Source organism: Hemitrygon akajei, chromosome 14 (genome assembly GCF_048418815.1).
Source record: "Hemitrygon akajei chromosome 14, sHemAka1.3, whole genome shotgun sequence".
Lineage (NCBI taxonomy): Eukaryota > Metazoa > Chordata > Chondrichthyes > Myliobatiformes > Dasyatidae > Hemitrygon > Hemitrygon akajei.
The window spans coordinates 17,462,754-17,488,798 of record NC_133137.1 but is presented as its reverse complement, the minus strand read 5'-3'; the positions used below and the strand labels follow the sequence as shown (position 1 = coordinate 17,488,798).

The window sequence follows — 26,045 nt, the reverse complement described above, 5'->3', positions numbered from 1 at the left end:
CCTGTGCTGTACTGTTCTACGCTTACCTACGCTGCACCTACTCTGCAGCTGCAAAACCAGATTACACATTTTGCTTTTCTCTTGACTACTTAGGAATAGCAGGATCTGACCAGATGGTGTACACACAGAAGCTTTTCACTGCATCTTAGTACATGTGACAATAATAAACACCAATGCACCTCGGTGCTCTTGCGATCAGGTCCTTAAAGTGACCCATCTAACATAAAAGTCTTTTATGTTTAAAAAATTCTGGCGTCTTCCCCCTTCCTTTCCAGCCCAGAAGAAGGATCCCAGCCCGCAACGTCGTCTGTTTATTGATTTCCACAGATGCTGCCTGACCTGCTGAGTTCCTCCAGCAGTTTGTGTGTGTTGCTTTGGATTTCCAGCATCTGCAGAATTTCTCAAGTTGATAAAAATCTTTACATCTAACTATAGGCATAACATGTATTCGTATGTATCCATCACCTGTAAGTTGTACAATGACACTCTGGCGTGACTCCACACCCTTGAGACATTTTTATCTTCTCATCTCTGCTTCTATTTGCAGAACAAACAGTAGGAGGTCATAAACATGAGAAAGTCTGCAGGTGCTGGAAGTGCGAAGCAACACACACAACATGCTGGAGGAACCCAGCAAGACGGGCAGCTTCTATGGAAATGAGTAAGCAGTTGATGCTTTGGGCCCAGACTCTCCTTCAGGACTGGAAAGGAAGGGGAAAGACGGCAGAATAAAGAGATGGCCGAGGGATAGGGGAAGGAGGATAGCTAGAAGGTGATAGGTGAACCCGGGTGGTAGGAAAGGTAAATGGCAGGAAAGGAAGGAATCTGATAGGAGAAGACAGTGGACCATTGGAGAAAGGGAAGGAGGAGGGGACATGGGGGGAGGTGATAAGAGGTAAGAGGCCAGAGTGGGGAATAGAAGAAGGGGGAGGGGAGGGATTTTATTTCAACCAGAACGAGAAATAGGAGAAGTAGGAGGTGCTTCCATAAAACATACTCTCTAGTGGGTGGGTCAGTGTTTCAGGCCATAAATGCACAATCACTGGTAAAATATTTATAAGGGAAATGAGGAGAAAGAAAATTGAAGGAGGCCTTCAAATTATCACTTGGAAAGGCACAGAATAATCCGATCAGTCAACATGGCTAAATGTAAAGCAGAATCAGTTTGTTTGAAAAACTTGAAGAGATAACAAAGAGTAAGTGGGGGCAGGGAAGTAGATGAGATTTTCACAGATTCTAGTAAAGCCTTTGACAAGGTGCCACATGATAGACTTTTTCAAAAGGTTAGGTCTCATGTGATGCAGGGCCGGTTGGCAAAATTGGTTTGACTAACAGGGGACAGAGGTGATGACTGCGGAGTATTTTTAGCAATTGTATACCTGTGACTAGTGGTGTCTGCAAGGGTCAGTTGTTGGGACCTTTGCCATTTGTAATGTACAATGGTAGTTGAATCATACAGGAGGAGATAAGATCAGTAAGTTCGCAGATGACATTAAGATTGCTGGAGTTGTTGAGAGAGTGGAATGTGGTCTTAGGCTACATAAAGCTTGTGATGTTTTAATAAGATGGGTTGAAAATGACAGATGGAGCTTAATCCAGACAAATGTGAGGTTAAGCAGTTTGGAAGCACTAATGAGGCCCGAACACACATCATGAATAGTAGGGACTTAGAATAGTAGAGTACTGAAGTCAGAGCAACCAGGGAATACAAGTCCATAGATCCTCGAAGGTGGCATCACAGGTAGACAACATGATTAGGAAGCGCACAAGGAATAGACATTTTAGTTGAGTCATTGAATAAAGAATTAGGATGATTATGCTTCAAATCTATAAAACCTCGGTCAGACCTCAGCTGGAGTACTGCACAAATTTCTGGTCTACATGCTCTAGGATTGAAGACGGTGCAGAAGAGATTCATCAGGATGCTGTCTGGCATGGGGCAGTTCCAACAGGGGGAGAGGAGTGGTAGGAGAAGCCAAGTCCCTTCTCCCAGGATGAAGGAGGCAAAGAGGGGACATGATTGAGGTACTTGGATAGGGTAGAGTACAGGAAATATTTCCTCATGTCATAGATTGATAAAGGTAGCTAAATAAAATTAGTTAAGCTAGCTTATCTAGATACACAGTACTGTGCAAAACTCTTAGGCACATATATAGCTGAGACTTTTGTACAGTAATGTATTTGTCAACATAGAGCAGACAGCAAGTTTGTAACGGATGTTGGGAATGGTGCGGGTGGATCGCCGTGGGAGGGGTGTGGGGCAGGTGGCAGAGGAATGCCGGGGCAGCGGGTGGTGCAGATGCAGACACACCCAGCCCTGAGACACCAGGCAAGCTCATTTGATTCCAAACAACTGGTTTCCTGATCATTACAGAATGTCTCTCTGGTGCTTCCCACTTCCTCCTCTCTCCCTTCCCGTGTTCCAAACCATGATTCCCCTCTCCCTGCCCCTTTCCCACTCTCAGTCCACAATGGTGACCCATATCAGAATCAGGTTTATCATCACTCACACATGTGGCAGCAGTACAGTGCAATGCGTAAAATAACTACAATACTGTGTAAAAGTCTTAGGCACTCTAGCTATACATATGTGCCCAAGACTTTTGCACAGTACTGTATAAAGCCAGTTAAACAGAGATAGATGAAAATTTAGGGCAAGGGGATACATCTTCACCGATGAGTGTGAGGACCGGAACGTACTGCCTGAAGAAGTGGCTGAAGCTGGGTCACTGACAACATTTAAGTCTCTGGTTGATCACTTCAATCACTTGTGGGGACAGCAGGCTCAGAACCATCTGGTTAATCTGGAGAAGTGGCCACCGGTTGAGGTAGGCAAGTTGGGGTGAACGGCCTGTTTCCACGCTGAACGGTTTTACGATCACATTTACTCAGGTTAGGAATCGGAATCGCTCACTGAAAAGCTGGTGACTGCTGATTCAGCAAGTCCTGTTAAAAGGGAGTTAGAGCTGCTTGTTGTGTTTGAGACACATTTGGAGATATGGTCAAACTGGAGATGTTGGAATGAGCAAGGCAGTTCCGTCAAAGAATTGGTATAGGCATGACAGGCCAGATGGATTACTTCTATGCTATATGTCTCTGAATTTATGTACATCAGCTAACCATTGTTGGTAGAATCTCAGATGGAGACAAGAGGGCGTACAGGAGTGAGATATGCCAACTAGTGGAGTGGTGTCACAGCAACAACCTGGCACTCAACATCAGTAAGACGAAAGAGCTGATTGTGGACTTCAGGAAGTGTAAGACGAAGGAACACATACCACTCCTCATAGAGGGATCAGAAGTGGAGAGAGTGAGCAGTTTCAAGTTCCTGGGTGTCAAGATCTCTGAGGACCTAACCTGGTCCCAAAGCATCGATGCAGCTATAAAGAAGGCAAGACAGTGGCTAAACTTCATTAGGGATTTGAAGTGATTTGGTTTGTCAACAAAAACACTCAAAAACTTCTATAGATGTACCGTGGAGAGCATTCTGACAGGCTGCATCACTGCCTGGTATGCGAGGTGGGGGGAGGTCTACCACACAGAACCGATGGAAGCTGCCAAAGGTCATAAATTTAGTCGGCTCCATCTTAGGAACTGGCCTACAAAGTACCCAGGACATCTTCAAGGACTGGTGTCTCAGAAAGGCAGCGTCCATTATTAAGGACCTCCAGCACCCAGGGCATGCCCTTTTCTCACTGTTACCATCAGGTAGGAGATACAGAAGCCTGAAGGCACACACTCAGCGATTCAGGAACAGCTTCTTCCCCTCTGCCATCCAATTCCTAAATGGACATTGAACCTGTGAATACTACTTCACTTTTTAATATAAATTATTTCAGTTTTTGCATGATTTTTAATTTTTTCAACATACATACACTATAAATTTATTTATTTTCTTGTGTTTTATGCATTGCATTGAACCGCTGCTGCTAAGGTAACAAATTTCACAACACATGCTGGTGATAATAAACCCGATACTGATTCCGATCACTAATTATCCTGAAAGCCTCACAGACTTGCAGTTGCTGTGGATTGGAGATACCCAGCAGTTTCCTGAAGGCACAGATTTTTTGCAGGCCCAATAATGAAAGGGCAGAGGAATGCCTTTCAGTGGGCAGATCAAGATTGATGCAGTGATCTTGAGGTGGCTATTACAGATGTGTTTAATATCGACAACTCTGTTCTTTGTGTAAACGCAGAACCAGAGGGCCAAATGTCTTTCCCAGCGATGCCTCGTCATCACCAGAGCCTCTTCATTTGGAAAAACCGCAGTCTTATCTATCATGCTTTTGTTGTTTTGCCAAAGAGGAAGTGATGCAATCGCTTTCTCTAGCAAACATCCATCATCTGCTTGTTAGTTCTGTATACTGTTGACAGACCCAGGTCTCCTGTGGCTGGAATATGCTAGAGAAGTATTGAGTGCTGTGGTAACCTTGGCAGTCAATCTTTGGAATCTGGCTGGAGAACAATACAACCAGTAGACAGAGTCATTCTACTTCGCATTATGAACTTGCCCTTATAAAAATCGTAATATGACTGTCATTTCAAATTCTGCTTGCTGGGGGATATACCTTCAATGCATGGCATGCATGGATTTTTCTTCTAACTCCTGAGGCACACAGTACAGAAGCATTGTAGGATCAAAATAAATAACTCATTCAGAAAGGGTTGATGAGCGGAGCTCAGCCTAAAATATTCTCTTCCCACGGTGTGGTCTGACCTGCTGACTATTTCCATCATTTTTCTGTATTCAATTTACAGTAGATTTCCAGCATCTGCGGCTTACTTGATTATCAGAGTAGCAGCCGTCTCCTTTGTGAGCTTCGAGATCAAAGAGTAAATGTCTTAGAGACACAAGAAATGTTTGCAGCTGAAGGACACACATAAACAGCTGGAGGAACTCAGCAGGGCAGGCGGTATCAATGGAAGAACATGTACAGTTGACGTTTCGAGCAGAAATTAAAAGAGGGCAGAGGGAAGAAGCTGGCAGATGATATGTGAAATCAGGTGAGAGGTAGATGGAGGGACGGAGGTGGGAATGTAGTGGGCAGCTGGGAGGTGACAGGTGGAGCGGGCAAATGGCTATGATAGGCACATAGGATGGAGGGAAGATGGACGGATATGGGCCAGGTGTAGGTAGGAGGGATTTATGTTAGGGTGCTTTTGATTTGCTTTTTAGCTGGTTCAGCACAGCAGTATGGGCTGAATGGCCTGTTCTTGTACTGTAGTGTTCCATGTTCCATGATAGGAGAGAACAGTGGGTCATGGAATAAAGGGAAGGAGGTGGGGAGGCAGAGGCAGTTGATGGGCAGGGGAGGGGAAGTAGAAGGGGTAATGGAGCCAAAGGGATAAGGAAAAGCAAAGTGGGAGCCAGAAGCCAGAGAAATCAAAGTTAATGCCATCAGGATGGAATAGGAGGTGTTATTTCTCTAATCTCACCGTAACTTGGCAGCAGAGGAGGCCCTGGATAGACACGTCAGTGTGGGAATGGTAAGCGGAATTAAAATGGCTGCCCCCCCCCGGAAGAACCTAGCTGCTCAACAAAGCAAACCCACACCCCCTATTTGCATCGGGTCTCAAGATGTAAAGGAAGCCCCTGGGAGCACCGGATGTAATAACTGATTCAGATGTGACGTGCTGCCTCACCCGGAAGAACTATTTAGGTCCCCAAATGATGGTAAGGGGGAAGGTGTTGATGCTTTACAAGTCTGTTTCATATTGGAACATCATGGCTGGTAAACTCTGCCCTCTCAATATGGACCAATTCAGAACTAAAGCCTCATCCCCAATCCATCGTTAATGGATGTGAAAATAGATCTGATTTTAAGCAGGAGCACCAAGGTGAGAAATATACCCAGTAATCAAAAGAACAAAATACCGTAGATTCCGGACTACAGAGCGCACCTGATTAAAAGCCGCTGGCTCTAATTTTAGAAATAAAATCAATTTTTTAATTGTAAAGGCCGCACCGGATTTTAGGCCGCACCGCTACTTTTAAATATACATACGTATCGGTAACACAAATTACGTTGCATATACTTTTTTACTGAACAGCACGAACAACATTCCAATATCTCCTAGCGACTGGTAAAAATATATATACTGCAGCCTACCAGGAAAAGTTATTGATCGCCTTTAACTTAAAAGCAGCGTTTTCGCTCGGGTCTGATGAGCTCGCGTAACGCGATCGGGTCTAATCGGGTCTGATGTGCTCGGGTCTGACGCGCTCGGGTCTGATGAGCTCGGGTCTGATGAGCTCGGGTCTGACGCGCTCGGGTCTGATGAGCTCGGGTCTGACGAGCTCGGGTCTGATGAGCTCGCGTAACGCGATCGGGTCTAATCGGGTCTGATGTGCTCGGGTCTGACGCGCTCGGGTCTGATGAGCTCGGGTCTGATGAGCTCGGGTCTGACGCGCTCGGGTCTGATGAGCTCGGGTCTGATGAGCTCGGGTCTGACGCGCTCGGGTCTGATGAGCTCGCGTAACGCGATCGGGTCTAATCGGGTCTGACGCGCTCGGGTCTGACGCGCTCGGGTCTGACACGCTCGCGTAATGCCCCCACCTTCCTGTATATATCCCACAAGACGCGGCGAAACCGGGTGTGACGTCATAGCATCCTGGGATGTAGTACAGAAAACAAATATAGTTAAAACACTTCTAACTTTAACTAACAAATGAATTACTAAGCGAAAATATTATAAACTAAGTAACTGCCATAAAGGCAGCACAATGCTTTTCTTCGAGTGTTTTCCATGTTGATGAGGGTGAGTACAAATGACTGATTTACAATAATTTAATTGTGAAAGTGCGCTTGATTTATCGTACAATTTCATTGGACCTCTGTGAACTACTCATCAATTTTATTGGTCTACTGTTACGAGGCAAAATGTTTACGAGGCGGCATGAAAAAAAACCATGTATTAGCCGCTCTGGATTAAAGGCCGCAGAGTTCAAAGCTGTTCAAAATGTGGGAAAAAAGTAGCGGCTTATAATCCGGAATCTACGGTACTTGCTAAAATACTGAGCTTCATGTGCAATATGAGAGTGTGTTTTGACGAGAATGCTTCCCACTTACAAAGCAATTGATAGCTTGCTACCGTTAGTAGATGAGAATATAACTTTGCCTAAATACTGTATCTGTCATCAGTAAGCTGATGACAAGTATTTAGACAAGCCTTTTTCTGTTCACTTCGAGTTCATTTTTCACCAATGCCAATAACACTCATGCACCTCTCCCTGCAAATCCTTGTCAAAAACCAATTTCATGAAACTTCCAAATCACAGAAAGGTTAACGCTAATGTTATTTTTACGGACCATCATCACATGAAACTTCTGGTAACAAAGAACTGAAAAACAGACTTCCCAAAGTAACCATCAGTGACGTTGAGTAAAATAAAATTACTTTTGCAAAGTTCTTAAAAGAATAATGAATTGGTGTTTGAAAACGGGTTTGGGGCAATTGCATGTGTATTTAGAAGTTGCTTAGTGGCCTAAGCATGTAGTTAATTAACAAGCTTCTGGAAAACCATTTTTAGCTGGTGGTATCAAGCCCACATTGGCAAATCATTTTCAATGCATCTAGACCATTAAGGGCTTTTGATGTGATCCACTTTTGTTCAGTGACAGTAATTTACTTTATTGATGTAATGCTGAAGGCATAAAAATAATTGCCTTAAACTATCTTAACTAGTTGGTTGAAGTCTCCAAAACCTGATAAAAATATGTACCTTTCAAGGTTGAAATTGATAGGGCTTACATCAGCCTCTAAATAGTTCTACTTTGAGGTTGGTGAAACCCCTGTGAAATCACAGCACATTATTAATTGTAATTTATGAAGTGGATAGATAAATATGACAAAGTCTAGCTGTGATGTCACCTCCTCAGCACATAGAAAGCATCTAAACATTATTTTTCTTTCTACCATTTGTGTTCAAAATGCCTGAAAGGTAATGGCCACACGGGCAATTAACAATCTTCCTTCACTGCTTCTACAATCAAGGATGCAACCATGTAGTTACATGGATAGAGATAAAGACCTTAAAGATGGAGGGATCTGAAACAGAATCATGTTTAATATCACTGGCATTTGTCAAGAAATTTGCTGTCTTTGCGGCAACAGAACAATGCAATACATAATTTTTTAAAGATTGTTGAATGACGGTATGTATAAAACAGTTATATTAAGTTAGTGGAAAATAGCAAATAACAGGTATTGAATGAGTGTTTGTGGGTTCAATATCCATTTAGAAATTGAATGGTCGAAGGAAAGAAGTTGTCCCTGAATTGTTGAGTACGTGCCTTCAGGCTCCTCCTGTACCTCCTCTCTGATGGTACAGAGAACAAGACATGACCTAGGTGATGGGAATCCTTAATGATGGACACCGCCTTTTGCTACTTGAAGATGTCCTTGACACTATAGAGGCTAGTGCCCAGGATGAAGCTGACTAAGTTTACAGCTCTCTGCAGTTTATGTTAATCCTATGCAGTGGCAACTCCTTCCTCATAGCAGGCAACGATGCAGCCAATTAGAATGCTCTCCATGGTACATCTATAGAAATCTATGAGTTTTTTTTATCTCAAGTTGTTTTTCCAAACTGTCTGGGTTACTCTGTGCTGCACAACCTAGCAATCTTCAAATCAAGACGTTTCAAGTCAAACAAAACCTGTGCATAGTTTTACACCAAACTACGTAATACAAAGGACAGAAAAACCTTGAAACTCTTTAAGCCTCAATGCTGAGATAAAAATGTTAAAAAAAAGGTTAATAATGTTTTCAAAGCTCTGTTATGCAAAGCTGACTACTGAGTCACATCCAAATACAGGCCAAAGATTTTCCGTCGCTTGAAATTAGAATGCAAGGAGAAACATCTCACTCTTATGCTCCCTCAGCCAGTGATTAATTATATAAACATCAAAACCACACAGATCAGAGCAAAGGCAAAAATTGCACCCTGCGGTGTTGGATTGTCAAACGACAACAGAAGAACAACAAAGTAATGTCAGCATACCTTCAGCACATTTTGATCTGATGATTTACACGCCACAAACTCGGACACATCAGTTACAGTGCTGTCTTCCTCCACCACAATGACTTTCACAGGAACTGCCACTGTTTTGCCAGTTAGAATTGCCGTGTTGAGGATTTCAGTACTCTGAAAATGAAATAGTTCTGGTTAATATTTTTGAGGTAAACTAAGAACCTGTTATATTGCTTCAATAGCATCAGTTATTCCACTGAAGAGAGTGATCAAGTGTTGATTGCTTTTGTAATACTGTTTCTGCCTCCGGTGTGCAAATGGTATATCAAACCAGGACTTGATATTGCAGTGTTCAGCAAGTTTGGTAATTAGCTTGCAGATGTTTCATCACCAGTTGAGGTGACATCCTCAGTGGCAGTTGTTGGTGTTTCTCTCTAGGAGTGCTCACGTTTATAGAGGCTTCTATTCGCTTGCCTCGGTCCTGACTGGCTGTCCCCTCAGCTGACCTTTGAATTTGAAGGGATAGCCAATCAGGACCAAGGCAGGCGAATGGGGTCCGATATAAACACGAGCATTCTCAGAGAGAAACAGCAACAACTGTGCACTGAGGATGTCCCCTCGACTGGCAATGAAACGTCTACAAGCTCCTTGCCAAGCTCGGTGAACACTGCAACATCAATCGCCTCAAGCCCAGCTACCAATACTCACCACCATCCTAAACCAGAAGTTTTCACATTGCTACCAACTACACATGAAATGTGTCTTCGGCATTGCATGCACGTTAATGAGCGGCTACAAGGTTATACAAATATAATCTGGCCATTTGCCTGGTGAATTATTAAAGGAAATCCACTCTCTGTTCCCCCGGTCTAGACTTCAATGAAAGAAATTCTCATAACCAGTGTCAAAACATCGATACGAGACTAGAGTGTCATCTACTACTTTAAGCTATCAGCATATTCAATATGGCGAGACAAATAAAATAAGGTTGGAGGTCTTCTCAAACTATGGTGAACGTTATTGTTTGCTGTTTATCCTTTGGCTTCTGTTCATTCAAACAAGATCCTGCCTATATCTCCCAGAGAATAATCACAGAACTCTATAAAGTTGCAGAGCTCCATCAACAAACCATACAAAGGCATAATCTAGAATTTTCACTTTCCTGTTAAATTGGCAGCTTGCTGTGTGCAAATTGGCTGTTGTAATTCTTACACTACAACAGTAAGCATAGGCTGGGGAGCACTTTGGAATGCCATAAGGATGTGAGGGATTAGATAGAAATGCAAGTTTTTTTTTTCATTTTAATTCATGCCATCACATTCAGCTGCAGTTAAACGATGGTGCAACCTGCTGCCAGGAGGAATCTATTTTGATCACGTTGCTACTCCAGAATTGACGGGCTAAGCGAGGATGGACGATAAATGGAGCTCTGCCAATATTCATCTCGGGACCGTACAAATAAATGACTTGCCTCTCTGGGAACCCAGCCAAATGATAAAGTGCATTTGTACCATGTTCTTGCACGCTGTGTGAGAGAATTCATAGGTGGCCAGCTGGAAGCAACAGAGCAATTCTAATTCTTTCCATGGACGTCTGGAAGCATCCAAACACCAGAGTTTGAAGCAACAGGTGTGCGGGGATTGTAATTTTAGGGTAACATGTAAAACTAGCTAAGGGAGTTTTAAAATTTGCTCACTGTCTCTTCAAAACGAGGGGAAAAAATACAAAGATCAGGTGTACTTTTTTCTCCTTCTTATGGACTTCTCTGGCACCGAGGATGACCAACTATTGTTTCAAGAGCCCAATACTGGGAAGGGCAGGCTGTTCCACCAACGGGGCTGAAGAGACAGGCAGGTAGGATACTGGTTTCTGAAGAGGATTCTGTATGTTCCCAATGGCCGTGATGTTCTCAACCCCATCCTGCATGCTTACTCTCCACTTTGAGTGGATGTGGGCCTGGGATTTCCAAGAGAAATGTTGAGGCCTCCGTCAGCCAGGGTCGAGCATGGATGTTACGTCCTCGCTGTTTAGATACGTGAGCCTGGGCAGCGCAATATGCAGAGCAAGCTGTTGCCCATGAAGCAAGCTCCCCCTCTCCACACAGCTGGTGAACCCAAAGGAACGGCAGAGACTGATAAAGTTGTGCACCAGCAGCGGCACAGGAGTTGCTAGTCAGCATTGAACTCAGCCTAGGACTGCCTTAGGGACTCCAGATTTTTCCTTGGGGTTTACTGCAGAAGCCTTCTCCGTGAGTGGGTACAGCCGCAAGACAGCAGAGGTTTGAGATCAGAGTTTTCCTTCTCCTAGTTGAAGCAAATTATTTTAAGGCACCAGTAACCTGCCTTTGCCCTTCCTTCTGTCAGTAAAAATGGTTCCACCATGCTTAGTAGCTAAGCCACATGTGAAGGCCAGGAGCTGGACTTGGTTGTCAGAGGCTATTTGAGGCATATGCCATTGGGAGCATTTAATAGGTAGTGGGCGCTTATCCCCATTACCATGCCCAGCTATAATAACCTTAATGAACCCAAGAGAAATATGGAGGCTATATTTATTCAAGGAGGCTTTCAGCATATCCATGAATCTTTTCCTCTATCAGTTTGGTAATCTTCTCCCATAATAAGACTTAAAATTGAGTCTTAAACTTAGCATTTTAAATTAGGCATGATTATGTTAGGTGTACGAATGCCGTGGCTCACCTAAATGCATCTGAGTGTAAATAAGGCAACAGAACCAATGTTCACGATTCGATTACTAACTCAAAGGGGTTAGGTTAAAGTTACTCCATCCTAGCCAGATGCTTCAGAATAGCTGCTGGCACAGGAGAGCCACCAAATAGTTCTGATTCTTAAGTCTGAAGCTTGATGTGATTTTGTCTTATTTCCTTTTGGCTACCTATCAAAGATACAACACATATTGATACAAAGGTACCTATCTGGGAAAGCCTTGTGGTATTATATCCATTGTCTTTATATAGGAAGCTCATAAAGGAAAATATACAACAAAATATCCCTCATGAAGCCAGCAGGTATCATAGGAAAATTAAGAAAATTGTCTGTGGTTTATGATGGACCAACAAAGCAGCTGAAAAATGTGTTGGTTAGGAGGCACTCAGGTCGGGTTTTAGAGAGCAAGTTATACTTCAATCAAATTAGAGCTGCCTTACAAACACAGAAATTAAACAATGAGAATCCTGTTCATATTCTCCTGCTACCCTGCCGTACTTAGGTTAGTCTTGGGCACTCAGGGCATGTTGGTGTAAAGGTTCAACATGCCATTGGCAGCCTTGGATCACATGTTGGATCAGCAATCATGCTTGACTGCAGCAATTTATCACGTGAGGAGGCAGATTCTGAAGTGTGGGAGCACAGCAGCAACAGAGAGCATGTTCTTCTTGTAGCTGACAAGATACTTGCATTATGCTGGGAATTAGTTCATGTTCCAAGCAAATGTTTCCATTTTGCACGTACGTCTTTTGCAATGACACTGAACCAAAACGATGGACAGTTCACCTGCAGAGTTACAGACTGGTGAATATAATCATTGAATGATTTTTTATATTACTTTTGTTCTGTCTTGGAAATTGGAAGCTCATAAAAAAAAGATGAACTTTCATGGGTGCAGCAAGTCCTGGTGACCATTCTTCTGTGTACAAAAGCACGCAAAGCCACCTGAGCCAAATGCTGTTGTTATCCCGAAGTCCACACATTTTGCAGGAACCACCAATACAGATCGAGGGCAAAGCCAGTATTTACGCTTGATCGAGTGTGCTTTAGCCCACGAAGTAATTCCCAGCACTGCTCTGAACAGTACTAACTGCACACTATTGAGCATTGGCAGTGGTAAGGCCACCATCCATGGAAAATAAACATTCAGTCAAGAACATAGTCTCATAATAATTAACATGAGCCAATTAACATTCATAAAGACATGGTACTGAAGATGAAGAATTCCCAAGACTAACTGTCTTCTATTCTAGTGCTTCAAAGGAGATAGTTGAGGACACTGCAGATGCCCCAACAATAATCCTCCAATGGTCTCTTATTCTGAGAAGAACACATTCAAACTGGAAAATTTGTTCTAGTCGTATACTTAGAAAGGATTGCAAAGAAAATCAACATATTTTGAGCAATCAAAATTCAAAGTAAATTTCAATATCAAAGTACATATCTGTTACCATATACAACCCAGAGATTTATTTTCTTGTGATGTATACTCAACAAATCTATAGAATAGTGACTATAACAGAATCAATGAATGAACACCTAAGTATGGCTTTCAACCAGGGTGCAGAAGACAACAGGCTGTGCAAATGCAAAATGAAAAAACAATAATATCAATAAATAAGCAAAAAATACCAGAAGATGAAATGACGAGTCCTTGGTTGTATGTCCATTGTACATCCATTGGTTGTGGGAACATCTCAATGATGGGACAAGTGAACTTATCCCTTCTGTTCAAGAGCCTGATGGTTGAGGGGTAGTAACTGTTCCTAAACCTGGTGGTGCGAGTCCTGAGGCTCTTGTACCTTATTCCTGATGGAGCAGCAAGAGGAGAGCATGGCCTGGGTGGTGGGGGTCCTTGATGCTGGATGCTACTTTCCTGCGACACTTCTCCATGTAGCTGTGCTCAATGGTGGTGAGGTCTTTACCCATGATGAACTGGGCCATATCCACTATTTGTAGGCTTTTCCATACACAGCCTTGATGTTTCCATACCAGGCTGTGATGCAACATGTCATACACTCTCCACCACACATCCATAGAAGTTTGTTAAAGTTTTAGATTACATGCTGAATCTTCGCAAACTTCTAAGGAAGTACAGGCGTTGCCATGCCTTCTTCGCAATTGCACTTACACGTTGGGCCCAGGACGCATCCTCCAAAATAATAACACCGATGAAAATTAATTGATATCAACTGTCAGAAAGTACTGGAGGCCATAATGAAGTAAAGATCAACTGCAGATCTGGGTTGGGTTAGGGCAGGAAATATCTGACAAAATAGGGTAGTACAGTAGCGTAGCAGTTAGTGCAATCACTTTGCAGTACCAGTGATCACCAACGGGAGGCAGGGGGGAGTTTGCTTCCCGCCACTGCCTGTAAGGAGTTTTTATGCTATCCCTGTGACCGTGTGCTCCAATAATGGTGTACTGTTACAATTAGCAAGGTGTGGGCATGCTATGTAGGCACTGGAAGTGTGGCATCACTTGCGGGCTGTCCCAATACATTTCTTGCTGATTTGACTTGCAGTAAAAAATATGCATTTCGCTGTATGATTAGATGCTTTGATGTACGTGACAAATGAATGCAATCCTTCTAGCTTTCCTTCCAAACTCCATTTGATTGAATTTTTTGAAGAGGTGTCAAAACTAGTGTGGGAATTGTCCGTGAATGTTATTTACATGGAGATCCTGAAGCCATTTGATTAATCCCAGAAAGCCACAGCTCACGGCAAGTTATTGATCAGATTAGAAAATTAGGCTGAGCAGACAGAACCTGAAGTAAGGACAAGAAATAGAAGAAAGAGTAGGCCATTTGCCTCTTCATATCTGCTCTTACATTCCACACCCACTTTCCTATACTAACCCCCACTAATCAAGGGGGTCCTGCTGGGATCCATACATAGCCAATAAGAAATATCAGTATGAAGAATCTCACACCCAAATTGTAACTTGCTTCTATTTCGATAAATGCTGCCTCAACTCCGGTCAAAGTTAAAGTTCATTTATATTTAGAGTTATGTTTACTATATACAACCTTGAGATCTCTCTCTTTACTGGCAGCCACAAAACAAATGGAGTCCATTAAAAAATGGAGACTGTTAAACACCCAAGGTGCATAGAGCAAAAGCCAAACCTTGCGGACAACAAAAGCAAGCAAACACGAAAGTGATTCTAGAGCCACAAAGCCAGTCGTCACTGCAGCCTCTGTTCAGTGCAGAGATGAGTAAACCTCATGGAGCAGTGAGCTGAGCTGGCTTGACCCTTCACCTTTGACCCTAACACCCTGACCCTTTCAATCTGTCCTGGCGCTTAAGTCGTCCAGACCTCGGTTCGGCCCTCACTCTTGGGCCCAGGCCCAAACCTCGATGACTCGCCTTTACTCGCCTCAGTTTTGACGCTTCAATTAGGCTCCTGTAATGGCCAAACATTGGCTCATTCACCACTCTCAGGCCCGGCTCATACCGTCCCGATTCAGCCTGTACATGCAACGCCGCAGCCATCCTGCACCTTCAAGTCTTAAGTACACACCACACGAATGCCTGGTCATACAGGCTGAACTCTGAAAGGGAGGTCCCAGGCTGTTGCTTGTGGTGATTGTTTACCAGAGAGAGTGTGATTAGTAAAGTAATTTTGTTTGCTACAGTCAAGTACCGGTAGTTGCTGTGCTTCACCAGTGCCATATTAAACTGTTGTTGCATAAGACTAATGAAACCGAACAAGTATCTGCAGCCACTCACACAAAATGCTGGAGAAACTCAGCAGGCCAGGCAGCATCCATGAAAAAGAGTACATAGCCGACATTTTAGGGCCAAGGCCCTTCATCAGAACATTTGAATGCACTATTTGTGGAAGGATTCAGATACGAAGAGATATTAATAGATAATTGGATATAGGTTGGCCTGAGAAAGGATAGAAGGGAGTTTCTAAATGCTGGAAAGCGACAGCAGTGGAAGCTGAAAGAGATATTAATGATTCATGTAGATAGATCAATAAAATGTCAAGGGCAAGCATAGAATATAATCAAACATTCTAATGGAATGCAAACCTTTACACCTTGAAGGCTGGGAACAATGCATTTGAAGCCCAGTTTGACCTGGAGCACTGAATGCGTGCCACAGCACCATTGAACATGGGGCTCTGTTAAAATTGTTTGAAGAGGTGACACAGGCATATCTGCTTTTTCGTTCACCCTGCCACAAAATATGGGTGAGATGTCTCCGACTACATTAACCAACCTTGCACTAAATGTCCCATTTTGTGTGTAAGCGAGTTAGCAAGTTCGGCCAACACATACACAAATTGCCGGCGGAACTCAGCTGGTCAGACAGCATCTGTGGAAGGGAAGTCAACTTTTTGGGCCAAGACCCTTCATCAGGACCGGAAAGGAAGGGGGAAAGAAGCCAGATAAGAAGTTAGTGGGGGTGGGGTGGAAGGAATAGGTTGCTTGCAGGTGATAGGTGAACTCAGATGGGGGGGGGGGGAGACAAAGTGAGAAGCTAGAAAACGATAGGTGGAAAAGGTAAAGGGCTAAAGAAGAAGGAATCTGATAGGAGAGGAGAGTGGACCACGGGAGAAAGGGGAGGAGTAGGGGCACCAGAGGGAGGTGACGGGCAGGTGAGGATCTGAAGGGGTGAGGGAGAGCCAGAATGGCCACAGATTAGGTCACATAACCTTCAGAGAAAACAAGTTCATTTATTACTCGATGGTCTATCACATTGCAGTCTGATGCATTGACACTTAAGAGCCCAGCTGAAGCCCTCAACATAGTAAATGCAATTTGTTAATGAAGGGGAGAATCTAAGGCCTGTGTAAGCTCAATATTTTATTTGGTTTGGTAGATGATAGAAAATTTCAGCATTTCACCCTTGAGAGTAAACAATAGGAACATCAATAAGGATAAATTAAAATATTCAGTAAATCATTGACACTAGCTCAGAACAGTAACGAAACAGTTGTGGAATCAGAGTCTGCCAGGATTAAATCAGTGCTCTTGGAACTAAGCCTCTTTATGGAACTATAGGCTACAATGTAGGATCTCAGTGCTCTTGCTGGAACTTCTAAGTTATAGGATCACTGAATAGATTCAAGCAGGTTATTTTTTTTAAAAGTGAAAGTAACTTGCATTTATTTTATTCATTTGGCCACGGTGAACATTCCAAGGCGACTAACAGACAATAAAGTTCAAATGAAGTCTAAAGCAGGGAAAAAGATGTGGCTAATTTATGGACAAGATCCAACAAAGAGAAATTAGGCCGTTTTAACAATGGTGCTTGAGAAATACTAACAAAGAACCAAATGGCCCCTTGAGGCAGCATCACCATTCAGTAAGATAATGGCAGACCTGATCCTGACCTTCATTGTACTTTACAATTTGTTTCCTGTAACTCTTGATTCCCCTATAGACCAAAACACCTGTCTCCCTCAACCTTGGATCTATCCAGTAATTGCCAGTTCAGCAGCTCTCTGGGGTAGAAGATTCTGAAAATTCACGCCGCTCTGAGAGAAGAAACCCCACCTGATCTCCACCTCAGGCACGTGATGCTTTATTCTAAAGTTCTGCAATTTCCCACAAGGAGGGAAATGCACCTTCTCAGCATTCTAACAACTTCCACCAGAAGTCAATCCTTCGTTCTTGGATGAAACATCACCAGCCTGAAATATTAAGTCAAAATCAGAACGAGAATATGGTTTATTATCACTGATATATGTTGCAAAGTGTTCTTTTGTGCCAGTAGGACAGAAAAATTACTATAAGTTACAATAAATAAATTGTGTAAAAGAGGAGTAGTGAGGTAGACAGACCATCACAGACCATTCAGAAATCTGATGATGGAGGGGCAGAAGCCGTTCCTAAAACATTGAATGTGGGTCTTCAGGCTCCTTTGCCTCCTCCCTAAAGGAAGTAATGAGAAATGGGCATGTCCTGGATGGTGAAGGTCCTTAATGACAGATGATAAATTCTTCAGGCACTGCCTTTTGATGATGTCCTCACTGGCAGGGTGGACTGTCCACATGATGGAGCTGGCTAAGACTACAGCCCTCTGTGGCTTCTTTCGATCCAGCAGTGATGCAATCATCAAGTGTCCTAAAACCCCCAATGAAGTGTACCACTGGCATGCCCTCTTCATGATTTCATCTTCGTGTTGGGTCTAGGACAGACCCTCTGAGATGTTGAGCTGCTCATTCTTTCCACCACTGATTTCTCAATGAGATCTGGTTCATGTTCTTCAGACTTCCCTGCCTGAAGTCCACACTCAACTCCTCAGTCTTACTGACACTGAGTACCAGGACGTTGTTGTGCTTTCAGCCAATCAGTTGATCTATCTCATTGCTGTACGCCTCCTGGTCACCATCTGAGATTTTGACTTCTACAGTGGTGTCCTTGGTGAACTTAGACATAAATGATCAGCTTTATTTGTCATATGTACATCGAACCATAGAGTGAAATTGACCAGCACAGTTTGAGGATGTGCTGGAGGTCACCCACAAGTGTTACCACACTTCTGACACCAATATGGCATACTCTCTGCTTACTAACCCTAATCCATACATCTTTGGAATGTGAGAGGAAATTGGAGTTGAGAAGGAAACCCACCTGATCATGCTGAGGCCTTAGAAATTCCTGATAAATTGTGGCGGGAATTGAATCCCATGAATGTTTCCCCATTCTTCTTTACAAAACTGCTCAAGCTTTGTTAGATTGCATGGTAGTCGTGAGTGAACAGCCCTTTTCAAATCCAGCCACAAATTCTCAGTGGGATTGAGGTCTGGACTCTGACTGCATTAAGCTTTACTCCAGGGTTTCCCTGTATTTTGTTGCATTCATTTTACCCTCTACCTTCACAAGCCTTCCAGAGCCTGTTGTAGTGAAGCATTCCCACAGCACGATGCAGCCACCACCATGCTTCACGGTAGGGATGGTGTGTTTTTGATGATGTGCGGTGTTTACTCTGATGGCCAATAAGCTCAATTTTGGTTTCGTGAGACCATAGAACCTTCTTCCAGCTGAGTCTCCCATAGGCCTTCTGGCAAATTCTAGCCGGGATTTCATGTGAGTTTTTTTCAACAGTGGCTTTCTCTTTGCCACTCTCTATAAAGCTGCAATCGGTGAAACACCAGGACAACAGCTGTTGTATGTGCAGTCGCTCCCATCTCAGCTACTGAAGCTTGCAATTCTTCTAGAGTTGTCACAGGTCTCTTGGTGGCCTCCCTCAATAGTCTCCTTCTTGCACTTTTTGAGGATGGCCTGCTCTCAGTAGATTTACAGCTGTGCCATCTTCTTTCCATTTCTTGATGATTGACTTAACTGTACTCCAAGGGATATTCAGTGACTTGGAAACTTTCTTGTATGCATCTCCTGACTTGTGCTTTTCAATAACCTTTTGGGGAGTTGCTCGGAGTGTACTTGTGTCTTCATGGTGTAGCTTTTGCCAGGATACTGACATCCCAACAGTTGGACCTTACAGATACAGGTGTATTTTTACAACAGTCAAGCAGGCTTTTGTGAATGCAAGCAGGCTTTTTCCACTGAGGCTAGGGGAGAAAAAAACCAGAGGACTTGGGTTAAGGGTGAAGGGGGAAACATTTAAAGGGAACATTAGGGGGAGCTTCTTCACACAGAGAGTGGTGGGAGTGTGGTATGACCTGCCAAATAAAGTGGTAAATGTGGGCTCTCTTTTAACATTTAAGGACAGGTACCTGGATGACAGGGGTATGGAGGGATATGGTCCAGGATCAGGTCAGTGGGACTAGGCAGAAAAATGGTTCGGCACAGCCAAGAAGGGCCAAAAGGCCTGTTTCTATGCTGTAATGTTCTATGGTTCTAATCAGAACCATAGAAACACCTTGACTGCACACAGTGATCTCCAGTTAACTAATTATGTAAATTCTAAAACCAATAGGCTGCACCAGTGATGATTTGGTGCTTCATATTAGAGGGGATGAATACTTATACAATCAACTATTTTGTGTTTCATATTTTTAATTAATTTAGATGACTTTGGAGAGATCTGTTTTCACTTTGACACATAAGAGTCTTTTTCTATTGATCAACATCAAAAAAAAGCCAAATTAAATCCACTATGATTCAATGTTGTAAAGCAATAAAACATGAAAACTTTCAACATGAATACTTTTTATAGGCCCGGTATATACTTACTGTAATTCACAGTTCTTTCCCCTAATATTATCATGTTCTGCATTGTACTGCTGACACAAAGCTAACAAATTTCCTTACATATCCTTGTGATATTAAACCAGATTCTGATCCTGATCGAAGCATACAGTAAAATGTCTCATTTGCGTCAAGTCAAATCAGCGAGGTTTGTGCTGGGCAGCCCGCGAGTATTGCCATACTTCTGGCACCAGCACTGCATGACCACAACTTGCTAACCCCAACCAGTATGTCTTGCAAATGTGAAAGGAAACCCATATGGTCACGGGGAGAATGTACAAACTCCTTACAAACAGCAGATGGAATCGAATCTCAATTTTACAGCTAGCGCTGAAAAGTGATGTGCTAACCGCTGCACTACCATGCAGGTTAAAAGAAATCTTGAGCTAGTTGAATCATACCAAGTTTCTGAGATTTGTATGTTACAAGGGTTTTTAAAGGACAGGTGATTCCTGGGGAATTTTTTTGAAGAGTCTGATGTGGTACACAGGGAAATATCCAGGGACATTATTTTGTATGAAAGTCTATGAAATATTTCATAAAGTCCTTCAAAAGGGATTTCGCTGGCCGGTGGAGTAGTGTCATCAGCACCGGACTTCAAGGCGAATGGTCCCAGGTTCGAATCCAGCTGGCTCCTTGCACACTTCCCATCTGTGCTGGGTTGAGCATTGAGCTAGCAACTCGGTGACGTAAAAAACAGACAAATTCTACAAAAAAGGCAAAGATGCCGCCCGATGCACCACAAGGCACGAAAGGAAAAAGGAAGGTTTCAAAATAGACTACAGCAAAATTCGAAGTTCTGAGGATTTAAGGCAAATTATTGAGTCGATTGAGAAATTCAATGAGTTACAAGAGGTGGACGGTTACAATAATATGGCAAATTGGCCTTATCGATTCTTCTAGTTACAAGTTCAAAAGTACTTAGGCAGGATTGTCAAACATGATTCTTCTATCACATACCTATATTGACTCTCTTTTACTGTTTTCTAAGCTTAGATAAATTAAGTGAATAAGCAAATTGTGGCAACTAGCTTTCACACAGTCTGAATGTGAGATTGACCCGTAATATTCAATGAAGGATATAACTATGTACTTTTCAAAGGTGAAAGCCAAGGAGTAGAGAAGATCCAAAGTGACCATGCTCATGGGTGGTTAAGCTGTAATGAAGAGGTACTGAATGTATTAATGAAAGGCCCAGAGTTTGACCTTTGACATGAAATTAGATAACATTTCAATCTGCAGAAGGCAGAACACTCTTCTATAAGTGGAAAAGTTATTGTAAATTTAAAACAGAGTTTTTTAGTAAATTAAGGAATTTTTTTGGACATGGGACAAATCTGGGTAGATGGAATCAAATCGACCATGAGCTTACTGAATCTAGAACAAACTTGACAAACCAACTGCTGGCTTTCAAATTATTTTGGAATAGGTACATCATGCTATCTATGCCAGGAAAATAGGTTGTTTGAAACTATGATTTTCAGCAGTAGTTTAGAGGGCCTGGAAAAAGCCTGAAGCTCTTCTGGATTAGACTGACCTCTCAACTGTGTGTCATCCAAGTCTATTCCCTGTACTGCTTATTCAAAACATGTCATTAAAAATTGGTGAAGGAGGGAGCTTGAATGCTAACACAGTAATATTTTTGCTTAATGACAAGTGGGAGATAGTCTGCTCTCATTTGTAATTAGCAGCCTTCCCAGAAATAGCATGTAGCACTTTCTCGCAATTTTTGGTGGTGAATTGTTAATCGCCCTTTGGGACAGGCATGATGTCCAGATCTTGCTGAACGCAGCCATTAGTTACCTCTGTATCCTAGAACAGTACACAGAATTGAACGTGATGCAGTCATGAAGGAAATGTTCCCATTCCTGGCCTTACGACGAAGAGAGGGTCCTTCACAAAGCAGCCAGAGATTTATGGACTCGGGACATAGTCTCAACAAACTGCTGCACTCCCACACACTGAAGTGAGTGAGTTCCAATGAGTATAGCTGCTTTCTTTGCAAGACACAGGGTTGCTCAATGCTGCTTTGACTTTAAGTGCACCCATCTTCACCTTACTTCCTGAATCCAGCTCCTTTCACCGTGTTTGGGTATGGCCTGAAACGTTGGAGACTTTCAATGACTCCGAAGGAAGTTAAGACTAAACACCCGGCTGCCTTGTTAAGACGGTACTATTGATTCTACCACTGCTTCAGCAGGAATTTGAGATATATCTGCTCACTATAGGATGAGGTATGTAGTGGTAGGGGAGGTAATAACTGTCAAAAAATGAAAAATGGAACCCTGGCCACCAGATGAGAACTTTACATGATCATAAGATATAGGAGCAGAATTAGATCATTCAATCATTATCCCTAACAATCCCATTCTCCATAACTTTTGACACCTTTATAAATCAAAGACCTATTAACCTCTGCTTTATGCCCAATGACTTGGCTGCCACAGCTGTCTTGTCATGGTGAAAGCTAACTTTAAACCCGCCTTAATATTGTGTGGTATAGAATGAGCAGGGTCAGGGGATTGATCCCTTTTCCGTTATCTATATTGTTCTTGTGAATTTCCCCTGACTGATCAATTAAGTGAAATCTATTACAATAAGAGTTCTAAAAACATGAAGTACTGGAAATACTCAGCAGGTCTGCTGGAAGCCCAGGGCAGTTGTGCTCATGCAGGTCTGTTTCCCTTCTCTGGACAATCCCGATTTAGAGTCAGTGGCAGAGCCCATCCCAGACTTGCAGCTAGATTTTTCAGATCCTGAGGAGAGTTGATTTTAAATGCATGCCAGGATATAAAGAGAAGAGTCTCATTTAACTATTACAATAGGAATATCTCACCATGAACGTGTTACCTATATGTTGTGGAGTAACTGAGGGCTAGAACAGCTAGGCTGAAACATCGGGGCACTGCCTAGGTGGTACTAACTGGAGAGTCTCTGTCGATAGAAAGAGAAACCAATGTCCTGGTAAAAAACCTGGTTTTTTTTCTCCATGCTCTGACCACCACATATCACACTTCAGAAGATCATAAGGCATACGAGTAGGTCATTTGGCCCATAATTTCTGCTCTGCCATTACATTATAGCTGATCTATTTCCCTCCCAATTCTCTTACCTTCTTTCCATAACCTTTCACGCCCTGACTATTCAAGAACCTAGCAACCCCCGCATTAAATTCTCCCTGTTACCTACCCTCTCCAGTCACCAGAGGCAACAAAGTCCATAGATTCACCACCCTCTGGGAAAAGAAATTCCTCCTCATCTCTGTTCTAAATGGATGTCCCTCTATTTTGAAGCTGTGCCCTTTGGTCCTTGACTCCCCCACCAAAGGGATCATTCTCTTCACATCCACTCTAGGCCTTTCAACAGCCGATAGGATTCAATGAGATCCCCCCCCCCTTCTAAATTCCTGCGCACTTCACAAATTCATTGGAGGGTTTTTTGAAGCTATTACACAAAACAAGCAGGATTGATGCAGATTCAGTTACAATGTTTAAAAGACATTTCTACAGGTAGTTTGATAAAAATGGAGTAGAGAGTTCTGGGTCTATCACACCATTGTTGACAAGGACGAGTTGTGGCAAAGGGCTCATATCTGCTCCATCCAACTCTGTGACACTATAAATAAGCGCTGACTAGCAATGTGTGTTTATATGAAAAGGTCCAACATTAATGGTGACTTCAAAAGGGCTGATGGTATCGAAGGCAATATATAAGCGTGGACTGAGGATTGACTAGGTAACAGTAAAGCAGAGGGTCGAGTTAACATGTGGATTGTCACAGGGATCAGTGCTGATGCTCTGTAGTTTTACGATTTATGTTAATAACCTAAATTATAGAACTGAATGTGTAGGAGTCAGGTTAGCTGAAGGTGCAGAGATCATTGGGAAAGCTAGCATGAAGGAGGTCACATGGTTTGTGCAAAGGGATGCAGAGACAGTAGTACAGTGCAGAAGTCTTAGGCACATATACAATGTGTATGTGTATATGTATATATATATGTATATGTATATATATATATATATACACACACACACACACACATTTAGGGTGCCTAAAACTTTTGCACTGTACTATATTGGTCAACGGGGAGTGGAGAATGAGTTAATAAGTCTGACAGGAGCAAAGGATGCTGGCTATGGTGAGGGTGGAACACCCCCGCAAGGGTGTGGGACTGCTGGCAGAGAAAGAGCAGGTGGGGGGGGGGGCATGGGTACCAACACACCTACAGCCCTGAATGTCACCAGGCAAGGCCATCTGATTCCAAACAATTGGTTTATTGATCACTACAGAATGTCCCTCTGGTGCTTCCTGCTCCCTTCCCCTCTCCCTGCCCCCTCCCCTCTCTCAGTCCACAATAGAGTCCCATATCAGGATCAGGTTTATCATCACTCACATACGTCATGAAATTTGTTTTTTTTTGTGTGGCAGCAGTGCAGTGTAATAGATAAAATTACTACAGTATTATGCAAATGTCTTTGGCACCCCTGCTATGTATATGTGCCTGGTTTTGCAGAGTACTATAGGTGAAGTGAATTGCTTAAAATTTTGGCAGATGGTGTACAGTGGAATAGGGAAACATGATATTATCTGATTCAGTAGGAAGACTGGAAAGGTGAAATATTGAAGAGATACTACAGGATGTGACTACATAGTAGAGTCTGGATGTGTTTGAAAATGAAACATGGGATAGCATGCAGGCACAACAAGTAATTAGGAAGACAAATGGAACAAAGGAGGCAGAGCATAAAAAATTGGAAATATTGCTGTAGCTTTATAGCACATCAATGAAATCATTGCTGTAATATTGTATACAGACTTGGTCTCCTTATATAATTGGAAGCAGTTGAGGAAGGTTTACTATGTCCAAAATCAAAAGGTTAGAGGTGTACAAAATTTGTAATAGAAACTAAAATGCTAGAAGTAGTCAGCAGGTCAGATAGCAAATGTGGAAAGAAAAATAGACACAGTTCAAATGTGATTGATATGTTATTGATCCCAGAGGAAATGACAGTGTCACAGCAGCGTTACAAATGCACAGATATACAAATATTAGAAGACAAGTAAGAAAGAATAAAAAATAAGTTACCTCAAACAGTCTGACAGATGGGAGTCGTCACTTTGCTGGCTATATTGAAGCACCTAATGGCTAAGGGTAAGAGTGACCTTGTGTAGTGCTCTTTGGAGCAGCGCAGTTGTCTTAGTGTTTTACTAAAAGTGCTCCTCTTTTGAGCCAAGGTGGCGTGCAGAGGGTGAGAAACGTTACACGGAAGAGGCATGGTAACAGAGTGGTTAGCATAACACTTTACAGTGCCAGCAACTGTAAGATTGTAACGGGGAAAAATTTCAGTGACCAGATGTGCAAAGCTGGTAGAAACATATCCACACAGACTCAGGGCTGTTAATACTGCCAAAGGTGCATCTACTAAATATAGACTTGAAGGGGTTGAGTAATTACGCAATCAATTATTTTGTATTTTGTAATAATTGTAATAAGTTCAGACGAATTTGTAGAAATTGGTTTTCACTTAGACACAAAAGAGTCTTTTTCTGTTGATCAGTGTCAAAAAATTAAATCCATTTTTATTCAATGTTGTAAAACAATAAAACATGAAAACTTCCAAAAGGGGGAGAATACTTTTTGTAGGCACTGTATATGTATATCAAATATTTAAATTAAATAAGTAGTGCAAAATAAAAGTAGTGAGGTAGTGTTCAGGGTTTCAATGTCCATTCAGAAATCAATGGCAGAGGGGAAGAAGCTGTTCCTGAGTTGCTGAGTGTGTGCCTTCAAGCTTCTGTACCTTCATCCTGATGGTAACAGTGACAAAGAGGGCATGTCCTAGGTGGTGAAGATCCTTAATGATGGACACTGCCATTTTGAGGCATCACTCCTTGAAGATGTCTTGGATATTACAGAGACTTGTACCTATAATGGAGCTGTCTAACTTTACCATTCCCTGCAGCTTACTTCGATCCTGTGCAGTAGCCTCCCCACCCCTGTCCCAGACCCTGATGCAGACAGTCAGAATGCTCCCCATAGTACATCTGCAGAAATATTCAATGTTTTAGGTGACATCCTAAATCTCCTCAAACTCCTAATGAAATATAATCACTGTCACGCTTTCTTTATAGCTGCATTGATATGCTGTGATCGGGTTAGGTCCTCAGAGAAATT

At 42.6% G+C, this 26,045-nt stretch overlaps 1 protein-coding gene across 4 annotated transcripts in view; it reads right to left on the bottom strand.

Annotated features, from left to right (window-relative positions):
• The window catches only part of LOC140738327 (transmembrane protein 132C-like), a 1,098,356-nt gene that overhangs the window by 182,221 nt on the left and 890,090 nt on the right, over window positions 1–26,045 (bottom strand). For 3 of the 4 annotated variants that reach the window (XM_073065528.1, XM_073065527.1, XM_073065530.1), the window contains one exon: window positions 9,008–9,151. The exons of the other annotated variant lie outside the window; for it this stretch is intronic. In XM_073065528.1, coding sequence (XP_072921629.1) covers window positions 9,008–9,151 — 144 coding nt within the window. The remainder of the gene's footprint in view (window positions 1–9,007; window positions 9,152–26,045) is intronic. 4 annotated transcript variants of the gene reach the window in all.